This window comes from Capra hircus, chromosome 3 (genome assembly GCF_001704415.2).
Source record: "Capra hircus breed San Clemente chromosome 3, ASM170441v1, whole genome shotgun sequence".
Taxonomy (NCBI): domain Eukaryota; kingdom Metazoa; phylum Chordata; class Mammalia; order Artiodactyla; family Bovidae; genus Capra; species Capra hircus.
Window position 1 is genome coordinate 88,763,622 of NC_030810.1, and position 12,777 is coordinate 88,776,398.

General features: G+C 42.0%; 1 protein-coding gene across 2 annotated transcripts; it reads left to right on the forward strand.

The window, feature by feature from the left end:
- Positions 5,603–10,842, forward strand: C3H1orf162 (chromosome 3 C1orf162 homolog). 2 transcript variants are annotated; one of them, XM_013962544.2, is made up of 6 exons: positions 5,603–6,044; positions 8,157–8,204; positions 9,159–9,228; positions 9,684–9,778; positions 10,006–10,102; positions 10,306–10,842. In XM_013962544.2, the coding sequence occupies exons 2-6, from the start codon at positions 8,168–8,170 to the stop codon at positions 10,343–10,345; spliced, it is 339 nt and encodes a 112-aa protein (XP_013817998.1). In that variant the 5' UTR covers positions 5,603–6,044; positions 8,157–8,167; the 3' UTR covers positions 10,346–10,842. The 2 variants fall into 2 exon arrangements, with proteins under 2 accessions (XP_013817998.1, XP_005677953.1); XM_005677896.3 differs by having other exon boundaries at positions 5,769–6,044; positions 10,050–10,102.

Here is a 12,777-nt window from a genome sequence, read left to right on the forward strand (position 1 = left end):
TATATATACACTGTGCATAGCTCAGTCAGTAAAGAATCTGCTTGGAATGCAGGAGATCGAGGTTCGATTCCTGTGTCGGGAAGATCCCCTGGAGAAAGAAATGGCAACCCACTCCAGTATTCTTGCTTAGAGAATCCCATGGACCAAAGAGCCTGGCAGGCTACAGTCCCATGGGGTCACAAGAGTCAGACACAACTTAGCGACTACACCACCACCACCATATGTACACTACCATGTGTATAACGGGAAGTTGCTGTATAACACAGAGCTCAGCCCAGTGCTCTGTGATAACATAGAGCATAGCATAGGTGGGGAGGGGTCGGGAGGGTAGTTCCAGAGATGGGGGCATATGTATACTTACGGCTGATTCATGTTGTACGGCAAAAACCAACACAATATTGTAAAGCATTTATCCTCCAATTAATTTTTTTTTTATTTCTTTGTGATGGTTGTGATTTAGTACATACAAATTGAATGTGTGGTAATTGGTTGTGCAACCTCAATTGAGACATTGGAAAACCAATTATTTTTTAAATATTTGATATGAAAAGGTCAAATTGATTTGAAATATGTTTGTGTTAGCAAAAGATTACATATCAATGAAAAAAGGGAAACGTTAGATTCTTTTGTTGTAAGTTTTATAATGACCATAAGAGTAATTTATAATCAATGATAATACGAATCAAGATCTTTCCAATCAAGTGGCCAGTGACCTAGTTCACTGGTTATCCTCAGTATCACTCTTGTGGAATAACCAGATGAGTTTCCTGAATTGCTGAAATATGAAGTAGACAATATCACTTGTGGTATAATCTATCCAGAAGTATTTCACCTGAGTCTATCAAGACTTAAGATGTAAATTCCAGTTTCCAGGAAATGCAGGAGGTAGAGGAACAAGATGAACAAGAGTCCCTTGGACTGCAAGGAGCTCAAACCAGTCAATCCTAAAGAAAGTCAATCCTGAATGTTCACTGGAAGGGCTGATGCTAAAACTGAAGCTCCAATTTTTTGGCCACCCGATGCAAAAATCCAACTCATTGGAAAAGACCCTGATGCTGGAAAAGATTGAAGGCAGGAGGAGAAGGGGACAATAGAGGATAAGATGGTAGGATGACATCACTGACTCAATGGACATGAGTTTGAGCAAACTCAGGGAGGTGGTGAAGGACAGGGGAGCCTAGTGTGCTGCCATCCATCAGGTCACAGAGTCAGACATGACTGAGTGACTGAACCACAACAGCCTGTAACCCACAGAAACTGAATGTGTACTGTTTTAAGCCTCTATATTTGTGATATTTATTATACTGCAATAGAAAACTGATATATTAAGGATCCCTACCACTTCCATCTGGTTTGCTTTTTTCTAATTCACTCACTGTGGGTTCCCTTTCAGGGGATCTGATCCAGTTTCCCACCTTGATGCAGGCTTTAGGTTTCCTGACCTCATACAAGGCCTGTAGACCCAATCTTCAGGTCACCAAAAATTGGTGGCTCTTCCTAGAATAAACAGCAGCTCCAGGTCTCAGCTCTCTGATTTTTGAGGATTTCCAACATCTAGTTCAACCACACATTTAAAAATATATATATATATAATTGGAGGATAACTGCTTTATAATATTGTACTGGTTTCTGTCATACATCAACATGAATCAGCCACATGTATGCATATGTTCCCTCCCTCTTGAACCTGCTGCCATCTTCCACCCCTTCCCACCCCTCTAGATTGTCACAGAGCACTAGACTGAGCTCCCTGTGTCACACAGTAAATTCCCACTGGCTGTCTATTTTACTTATCAGTCGTGCATTTTTAGATTGTGTGCTTTAAGTCACTTCAATAGTGTCCAACCCTGTGCAACCCTCTGGACTGTAGTCTGCCAGGCTCCTATGTCTATGAGATTCTCCAGGCAAAAATACTTGGGCGGGTTGCCATACCCTCCTCCAGAGCATCTTCCTAACCCAGGGATTGAACCCATGTCTCTTATGTCTCCTGTATTGGCAGGCGGGTTCTTTACTAGCTGAGCTACCAGGGGAGCCCTGTTTATCACTAGCACCACCTTAAACTATGGTGTTTCAAATGTTTTATCTAGCCTTTGTTAGTGTTCTTTAACAAGAGGATCTCTAAGGATCTAATCTGCTGTACATCTAGGGATTTCCATTCACTCTTTAACTTACTGAAGTCTTACTCTCCACCACTAACATACCCCAAGCTGCTTTAGCAAAGAGATTGGCATCTCTTCATTTCTAAATCCGATCAACTCTTTCCAGTCCTCATCTTAATCAGCCTCTCTCTCTGCAGCATCTGGCACTGTTCAGTTGAGTTCAGTCTCAGTTGTGTCCGACTCTGCAACCTCATGGACTGCAGCACGCCAGGCCTCCCTGTCCATCACCAACTCTAGGAGCTTACTGAAACTCAGGTCAATAGAGTCGGTGACGCCATATGACCATCTCATCATCTGTCATCCCCTTTTCCTCCTGCCTTCATCATTCCCAGCATCAAGGTCTTTTTAAATGAGTCAGTTCTTAGCATTAGATGGCCAAAGTATTGGAGTTTCAGCATCAGCCCTTCCAGTGAATATTCAGTACTGATTTCCTTTATATGGATTGGTTGGATCTCCTTGCACTTCAAGGGACTCTCAAGAGCCTTCTCCAACAGCACAGTTCAAAAGCATCAATTCTTTGGTGCGCACAGCTTTTCCTTCTTTTCCTCCCTGGTCCCTACATTTGCTATTACTGCTGTCACTGTGTCCTCTCAATTTCCGTAACTGACTCCAGGTTTTTGTTTTGTTCTTTTTTTTTTTTTTCTTAAAAAATTTTTTTGTTAATTTATTTTTAAATTTTTGGCTGTGCTGGGTCTTTGTTGCTGCGCTGGCTTTTCTCTAGTTTCGGAGAGTGGGGGCTACTCTCTGGTTGTGCTCGGGTTTCTCATTTCAGTGGCTTCTGTTGTGGGGCAGAGGCGCTCGCGTGTGTGGGCTCCAGTAGCTGCAGCATGTGGGCTCTAGTGCACAGACTTAATAATAGTGGCATAGGGGTTTAGTTGTTCCACAGCATGTGGGATCCTCCCAGATCAGGGATTGAACCTGTGTCTCCTGCATTGCCAGGTAGATTCTTTACCAGCAAGTCACTAAGGAAGCTCCTCCACTTTTTCTGACTCCCTCTTAAGTGGTGGTGTTCCTCAGAGTTCTAGGAATGTTTTATTCTCATTCTACAAGCTGTTCCTGGATAATCTTATCCATCCCCGTGGCTTCTACAGTCACGTGTATGCTGATGGCTTCCTAATCTGTATCCCAAGTTGTATTAGCCAGGATAAGTTAAGTCAACTGAGGTAAGAAACTGCCCCGAAATCTCAACAGTGTAGTGTGGAAAAGTTTATTTCTTGCTTACACAGAATCCACTCTAGGTCCAGGTGACCCACCGGAGAAACTATCCTCCTTATAGTGACTCAGTGATCCACTTTAGAGCTTTCAACCTTCTCATCACAAAATCTCTGTGATCACCCTGAAGGGGAAGGGTAAACGCTTCAACTGAAAGGGAACTACATCACGTTCATTGGTCCATTGGCCAGAGCTTATCACATGGCACTGCTAAACCGTAAGAGGGTCTGTGCCAGGAGAGGAGATCTGGTTCAGGGTGAGAACTAGTACTCTCTACCACACAGCTCTGGATCTTTCATGAGCCCCTGACCTGTGCATCCAGCCACCCTCTTGACGTCGCTCGGTAGTACAATCCACAGGCACCCTAGGCTCAATGTGTTCAAAAGTAAGCTCATTCTATATGCCCAATCCTACACTCACCTTCTATATTCTCACCATTAATTGGTGATTCAAGACAGAAACCTGGGAGTTATCTTGAGCTCTCTCGCCCTACCTTTCTCTCACAACCCGAAAAAGATTAGATTCATCACCTTTCTGCCCTGCCTCCTCTTCCCCAAGGCCAGTGTCTGATTAGATCATCCTCATTTCTCACCTGGAACCCTGCCATACTAAAGGACTCCCTGCCCCCTGTCTGGCCTGCACAAGTCCCTCCTACACTCTTGCCCAAACCAGAATGTGACCGTGTTTCATCCTTCAGCAGTCTCTCCATTGTCTCCAGGGAAAATCTGCTTAAGGTCCTCTATCATGGGGCCTTGCGCTTCCTCTACAGTCTTTCTTTTTCCATTCCCCCACTAGAAAAAGATTCCACCCACTCTTAATCTCTAGCATCAGCAATGATGAAATACTTGCATTTCGCTGAACATCACAAACATGACAAAGCATGTCTTTGCTCACATGGTCCCTCTGCCGGGAATATACTTCCTTCTTCTGTCTGCCTAGAAAACGTGATTCATCTTTCAAGAAGCAACTCAAACATCATCTCCTCTATGATGCTTTTCTTGACACCCACTTCCCCTCCTTATTGTGTGACCTGAGCCTTTTCTCTTGAGTCCCACTCCATCCTGTATGTCTGACACAGCTTATTTCCTTGTCTCTTTCTTTATCCACAGTTTATTTGATGTGATACAATCTTCCTTACAGGTCATGTTTGGAATTCACACAAGAATTCCAAAATCTTTAGTTGTTCTTTATTAATACTTTAAATTATTGGATTTAAAGACCTCCACAGTATATCTCAAGTCTATCTACACAACTATTTTCTGTCTCACCCTTTATCAAGGCCTCTCTCTTGAACCTTGCTGATGTCCCAGAAATCCATCGCTCAAAGCCCAGCAAGCAGCCCTTGGGTTGGGAACTTCCTCACACAGTCCATTTCTTCTCCCCCAGGCATATTCCAGGTCTCCCTGCTTGCAGCCTTGCCTGATCCCGCCTGCCCTGCCAGCTCTTCCCTTCTCCGAGACCTGCGAGTTACTCTGCCCTCTCCTGGAACTGTCTTCCCCAGGCTCTCTGCCCAACCAGCTCATTCCCATCCTCTGGTTCTCAGGGTAAACATCACTCCTTGGACAGGAGTTCCTGGGTCATCCATTTTATCTAAGACATCCTCCCATCATTGACTCCCCAGCAGGGCACTCTGTTTCTTTCCTTCATGTCCCTGAACACAATCCGTAATCAATTGTTATTTCCTTTTCTATTGTTACTCTTCTCAGTTAGACAGTAGGCCTCATGAGCTTTCCTGCCTACTCTCTAAAATACCCATAGCACATGGCCCATTGTGTCTATTTAATGCGTATACTTATTATTTTATGGGTAAATGTTTACAAGTAAATGATCCACCTTCCTTTTGAAGCAAACTCCATGCCATATATATATATATATATATATATATATATATATATATATACATATATATATATAAAACTTATTTATTTGTTTTGGCCGGTACTGGATTGTCACTGATGCACACAGGCTATTTCTAGTTGTGTTGAGCAGGGGCTACACTTCCTTGTGGTGTGTGTACTTCTCATGTGGTGGCTTCTCTTGTTACAGAGCCTGAGGCTCTTGTGTGTGTGAGCTTCAGCAGTTGTAGCACTTGGGCTCAGCAGTTGCAGTTCCCAGGCTCTAGAGGGCAGGCTCAGTAGTTGTGATGCACAAGCTTAGTTGCCACGCAGCATGTGGGATTTTCCCAACCCAAGGTGGAACCCATGTCTCCTGTATTAGCTGGCAGATTCTTTGTCACTAAGCCCCCGGGGAAGCTGGCGACTTCCATGGTCTCAAAACACTTAAAAGCCTGCCTGGTCTGCACTTAACACCATTTGCTTTTCATTTTTCTCTATCAACCTTACTTCCTTGGCTGGAATAAACGAGATTATGACATGCTTGATGACAGTGATAATGTCAGACCGCTGTGATCCCCGCCACATCTGACATGGTAGTTCCATATTCAATGAATACTTCGTGTCAAAAGATATAAAAGTTCTCTGCTTGCAGAATGAAAAAAAATACAGGTTACCGCAAATAGGAAGTTGGCCCTTGAGACAAGAACTTTGCGACACACAGCTTAATGGCAGTAATCACTGTTTCATCATTCTGAGAAACAGGAATGGTAACAGAAGCAGCAAGTGAAAAGCTCCGTCTTAGACAATGACATCTTACAACTGGACTTTGTCTTAAAAGGTAAACACATTTACCCCATCTTTTAATACAGATGAAATAATCACCAAAACAAAATGTTAATCTAATTTTTAGTGGTTTCAGTTACTTTTTTTAACCTTATCTGGTCGGGGAAAGGTTGTATGTGAATGGCTGCTTTTAGTTGGTGGATATTATGGCAATCGGTAAGATTCTCCAATGCTGGACATAATGTGAAAAAGTATGTATATAGAGTACTGTTTCTATTTTAATTTATGTCTCTGTCAAATGTTTGAAGTGTTGTTTTCAAAGGATATATGCTTCCTGTTTTTCTCAGAATGGATTTGTAACTAGCGTGGATTCATTAACTATTTCCCTGTGGCAACGTGTGAATGTTTTGTCTTTGAGGATGGGGAGACCCAGCTTTTGTTTTAGGTGACTGTGCTAACATTTCTTTGGGGTGGTTGTAAATTTAGAACCACTCATGGGAAGGTTAAGATTTTATGGAAACCTATGATCCTCCCCTCCCCCACCTCCCCAGTGATATGGTCTAGTACATATTCATAGGATAAATTCATACTATGATTAGTGCAAACACATATTTCAATATTTAAAAAACACTACATAAATATTTTACAGTACTCTACAAAGAACACTGTTGACTTTTTGTTTATCATTATGTTTAATTATGTTGCCTTTTATTTTTTATTGGAATATAATTGCTTTACAATGTTGTGATGGTTTCTGCTGTACAACATGGTGAATTGGCAATATGTACACATATATCCCCTCCTTCTTGATTATTGACTTTTAAATTAGAAAAAGGAGCAAAGAGTGCTAGAAAAATTGTTACCCCTATGGATTCTGCTATGGATGATGGACTTTCTATCCCTGTGGCTCAGAATTCTCACCAGATTTCCCTGTGGCATCTTCCTTGTTATCCTAGAGTACACGATCTTTGAAAGTTTGTTTGATTGTAAGGCATTTGATACTTTTGCTATTGTAACTGGTACATGACAATGAGGTGTCCCTCTCCCAATCTTTCCCTGTGTCCAAGGACTTGGAAATTAAATCACTTTTGACAGCTAAATAATTAAGTACAAATAATTGATGTCATTTATTGTCTAAATAAATAACCTTAAAATACAGTAGTTATAGCAGAATTAAAAATTCTTCTCATGGGTTTGTCTAAGTATGTAGTAAAATTGTGGCCTCCTAAAATTGTTTGTTATTTTATTTTGTTTAAAGTGGAGATAGTTTTTATCAACATGCAAGAAACTAGAAAACCAAGCTATAGTACATAGTTACAACAGAAGAACCTATCACCACTCAGAGGCTTCTAGAAATTTTCAGTGAAATAGGAAAATGTTTATGATGAAACACTTAGTAAGAGAAGAAAAGGAACTATGAAGTATCTCAACTAGCTTTTAAAAGATGCATGGAAGTACAACAAAAAGGAAATACGCTAAAATATTAACAATGGATAGTGGAAGTTTGAGTGATTTTACTTTTCTGCCTTTAGGTACTCTATACTTTTCTGTATAAATGAATAAGAGGGGAAATACAGAAAGTTTAACATGAAAGAACCATAGCTTATATAAAGACGTTGTCACGCTTGAAAAGATAATATGTGAACAAAATTGAAGTGTCTGATGCAGGACCTCCAAGAGCAAGTTAGTTTGCCCAGCTCCGCTAGGGGAGACTGAAGCCGACGCATTGGAGCTACGTGACACTCAATATTAAAATCATCGACTCTGCTTCTTTCATACTTCAATTTGATGTTTAGCAATAAAAATTATGGTTTTAATTGGCTTTCTCATACAGTTTGATGAAATGCACTAGCTATACAAACATGTTTCTTATGTTATTCTAGTTCGTACATTAGTCTCCTATGAGCTAGTTGGTATGAGTCTGTTCTGGAACATTCAGTCAATTCTTGATGCCCTGATGAGATCACAGAGCTGAGGCCTGCCTGCTGAACTGCGGTCCTCACACCTGTGAAGTTTGGGACCACTGACCTCACAAGAACACCCTCCCACCATTTGCCTCTCTCCTTCATTACAGCTCCTATATTAAGATCACAGTCTCAGAATTGGCCCCTCTGCTGCCTCTCTTTTCCAAGCTTTCTAAGACCTACCTTTTTTTTTTAATTCTCAGGGGAAGGCAACATGGGAAGCCAAATGTCCAAACCTGAACCAAACGATAGTAAGTCTGCAACAGAACCCCTTACTTACCTTGACGCTGAGTTCAGATGGACTGGAATCACTGGACACTGTGCTGAAGGGCTGTCAGGGGATGGTATTTCTGAAGTTGGAAGAATCGAATGCAGGATCTAATGCTAAGAAGAGTGGAAATGGGAACCAGGGAGAACTATCTGATCCTCCAAATATGAGTAAAGGGAGTCTCTGTGCTCAATCAACATTAGACCATCTTGGTAGTTTGAGAGCCTGGCTCACTTCCCTTGAATGTGACCATGCTCAGTCATTCAGTCATGTCTGACTCTTTGCAACCCCATGTACTGTAGCCCATCAGGCTCCTCTGTCCATGGGATTCTCCAGGCAAGAATACTAGAGTGGGTTGCCATTTCTTCCTCCATGGGGATCTTCCTGACCCAGGGATTGAAGCAGTGTCTCCTGCTTTGGCAGGCAGATTCTTTAGCATTGAGCTTCCAGGGAGTCCCTTCACCAAGGCTGCCTTTGGCTAGTCACTGTTAATAGCTGCCCTAAAAAACAAATGAACCAAAAAAAGGCAGCAATTTCTAAGGTTATATTCCCCGGGACTTCGGGAAATGCTAGTTCTAGGTATCTCTTTGGTCTTTAACCCCTGGCCTTGAGATTCTCTGCTTAAGTCCCAGAGAGCATATGTCTCTAGGTCTCATTAAAATCTTTGAGAGAGCCCTGAAATGTCATTATAGGGACAAATGGGACTGCAGAAACACTAGGCTCTCCTTTCACTTGTGTAGCTGATAATTGTTTAAGCTCCTGATGTAGTTTTCATGTTAAAAAACACAGGCTTAAGAAACAATGTTCCCTCCTCTTACAGAGCTGTAGCCCCCATGGTTAGACTCCACTGGTTGCTTGGATAAGGGGGAGCACACGGGGACCCTTGGGCTGGAGAAGATGTTGCCGATGCACTAATCCCCTTTGTATTCTTTCGCAGAGGGACCAGGCACCCACCCCACCACAGCCTCGGCAGTGACCTCTGCACCCTGCCCCTCTGGCCACCTCAGGTAAGCAAGAAATGCCTCCCATTTCATCTCATACCACATGGCATTTGATTCTGTGTTGACCACTTTGCCTTGTGGACTTGGGGAGGGAGGTTTGGGGAGAAGGGACCAGAAACAGCAGTAGTAGTAAATCAGTATTTTACCTTCAGAGTGTGGCTCTTTATCTGGGGTCCCCCATGCCTCAGGAGACTCATGAAGCCCCTAAACTTATAAAATTTGCTATGTGCAGTCCTATGAACATTTTTAAGGGGGAACAGAGCCCGCACCTTTTACTGACACCTCAAGTGGATCCAGAACCTGAAAGCCAAAAGTTGAAACTTGGGGGAGAGATTGCAAGTTGACTAACCAGTGTGAAAGCTATTTCAGGGGTTTACTCATAGGTGGAAAGGGTCACCCTCTTGTCTTAAGGCCTTCAAAAAGTCCCATGGGTCATCTGCCCCCTTTCTTCACCACAACAGCAAAGAACATTTGGTCTTAGCCTTTTTTGCTGGGGTTATACTGACACTGCTGCTGATGGCCTTTGTCTTCCTCATCATAAAGAGCTTCAGAAAATGTAAGTCTCCAAGAGCTGTGACAGCCCTTCTTTCTCTGCCATCGAGAATAGAGGTAGTTTTGAGGGGAGTAAATCAGACAGGGCCCACGCTATCCACAGATTAAGAACTTGAACCCCTTCACTTCTCTCCTGGCCCTCCTCATCCTCCACCCTCCCCACCTCCAGCACCTCCCCGCTACCCTGTCCCTTCACCCAAGATTAAAGAAAGAAGCTTCTAATTCCTCCAGGCCCCATGGGTGAGACTTGTTCCTCTTCTTCCTGGCACTTGCAGCAGGTCATTCCAGTCCCCAGACCCTGGATCCTCCTTCAGATCATCCAGCCAAGGTAAGACAGCCACTCTGTTTCCTGAATATGGAGGCCGGATGCCACTGGACACTGGGCAACTGATTCTTCGAAGGGTTCTTCTGATCTCTGTGGGTCTTCTCTGACCCAAGCTTTCAAGTTGCTTTTAAATGTCACTTGCTTCTAAGAGACACCTTCCTCCAAATCGAAATGACTCATTCCTCCTCTTCCTTCCTCCTCTGCAGCTTTCATCCTCAGAGGAGGTGCTTACCTATGCCAGCATGATTTTCAAAGCCCCCAAAGAAAACGGCGCTCACCTGACCGAGAGTGTGCAGAATGCTGTATACTCGGATCCTGCTGTCTATGCTCAGGTTAAAGTGACAAACTCACCTTGCCTCTCCAGTGAGGCTTGAGTCCAGTTCCTTTTATCTCACCTCCATCTTCATCCATCATTTTCCATTTTAACAAATTCTGGACTATGACCAGATGAAACCACAGCTGGAGCTGTCTGGATGTACTTGGACAATGCTAGTCCCCAGTTTGAAGACCAAGGGTCAATCTTTTCCTGGCCTGAGAAAAGGTCTATGGCCCTCCCACTTGAACCAACAGCCTGTTAGACTGTTGAGAGCTGAGAGTACCTCCCCTGTCACCTTCTAAAAAGTGTGATATAGAGCTCACAGCACCAAGAGTGTTCCCTTGGCATCATTGATTTACTTGGGAAGAGTCAACCAAATGAACAATCCGGGTTGGATTACAAATAAAAGCAGACTCTGCAATGCTGACTCCTTCTCCATCATTGATGTGTCTTTCCCCACCACCTCTAGAGGTGCAGAGCTCATCCACAGCCAGAATAAGCCTAATGAAAGTGGTGGTATCTGGAACTAACGCAGGATCGACTGGGGTACAAGTCCCAAATTCTACCACTAATTAACGTCCTTCATTGGGGCAAGTATGCTAAACTTTTGAAGCTTCAATTTCCTCATCTTGAAAACAGAACTAATAACACATCTCCTAGTGTAAAAATAAATGAGATATCATTAAGTACTGTGTACATCCCAGAGCACTACACAAAACAAGGTCCCTGTTGGATAAAGCACTATTCAAATGAGGATGTCCATCTCCTTGCTATAGCATAAGAGATAGGCATAACAACAGTATAGGGAAACTAAAAAAACTGATCTAAATGTTAGCCCTCTCCCCTGCCAGATTCCAATGGATAACCCCATAGATGGTCCTAGTAAAAATATCAGTAAGATCACTTTTCACTAGGTAAGTTTATTCTAAATTTCCTTTGTAAGCCATAAACAAGAAAGATCATTCATAAAAGTAAGCAAATAAAAGATGGGAAGGCTGACCTGAACAGCTAACTGAAGTACTATTTTATTAAGAATGGCTAATTAAAACATGTTAATGGTTTATGAATGAAAAAATAAAGGGATAACATAGAAAGACCAGAAATAGACCAAAAATTCCACAAGAGGAAATTTAGAGTATGATGAAGCTGGTATATCAAATCATTTGGGGAAAATTAGTTTATTCATAAATGGTGTTGAGAAAATTAGGTAGTCATGAAGATGAAAATAAGATCAGATCTATATCTTACTCCTTTTTTCAAAATTCCAGATATGTCAAAAATTTAACTAAAAAAATCATATAAGTGCTTGAAGTGAATATGGGAGAACTTTGGAAAACAACAAAGTGAAGTGTGCCTTTGAATACATGATGCATGGTCAGTAAAACAGAAAGGACTGATTAACTTAACTTACAAAGCACCGTTCAAAAGACAAACGGCAAGCTGGAAAAATACTTGCAGAGCATCTCATAGGCAAAGGGCTGATCTTCTCAACATACATGAGTTCCTATAAATCAATAAGGAAAAAAATCGACAACTCAATAGAAAAGTAAAAGAATGGATAAGGTTAGGCTATTAGCAGAAAAGGAAATATAAATGGCTTCAAACATATGAAGAGACACTCAACTTTACTCTTTAAGATAAATCATAATTAGAGCTATAATTAGATGATAAGTTCTGTCAGTAAGATCCGCAAAATTCAAAAAGTGTGCTAACAAACTGGACAAGATTGTGGAGAACTAAAACACAGATATACTACTGGTGGGAGAGTGAGTTGATACAACTACTATGAAAGGCATTTTGGCAACAGCCAACATTTTAAATTCTGTTTCAAAGAATGTATCGTATTTAAACATGTGGAAGTCACCTATGTCATTTGAATTGCAGCATTCATCAAATAGACTAAAACTAAGTGAGGCTTGCTATACTCTAAACACTATTCTGAGTGCTTGGCATGTGTTCATGGAATCCCCACAAAACACCAGGAGGTCGCAGCAGTTATTATTCTCATTTTGGGTACAGAAATGGAGGCACAAGGAGGTCAAACAACTTGCCTGAGTCACACACGAATACTGAATCCATACCTGTATTTACATACGTTTAGTCTCTCTCTGTAAGAAACATCATTAATGGTTTTAGTAATTGCTATTTTCTGGGGAGGGGAACCTGATAACTGAGGGACTGAGGGGCCGAGGTGGGAAGAAGTATGTTTTCCTTTAAAAACCTTTTTTTGTAACTTTTGAAGTCCTTCATTTACCTTGTTGAAGATTTTCATAGAGCCTGATACCTAGTGTTCGCATTCCCCACCTGAATTCTAGACCAAGAGAGAAATAAGAGGACTCAGCAGACAGAGATCAAAGCAGCA

What these genes read in the sequence shown, in the direction of transcription:
- C3H1orf162 (XM_005677896.3), top strand. Translation starts at nt 8,168, where the DNA reads ATGGGAAGCCAAATGTCCAAACCTGAACCAAACGATA. An exon ending in CATAAAGAGCTTCAGAAAAT is followed by an intron (nt 9,779 to 10,049) that starts GTAAGTCTCCAA and finishes TGGCACTTGCAG; the next exon opens with CAGGTCATTCCAGTCCCCAG. An exon ending in CTTCAGATCATCCAGCCAAG is followed by an intron (nt 10,103 to 10,305) that starts GTAAGACAGCCA and finishes CCTCCTCTGCAG; the next exon opens with CTTTCATCCTCAGAGGAGGT.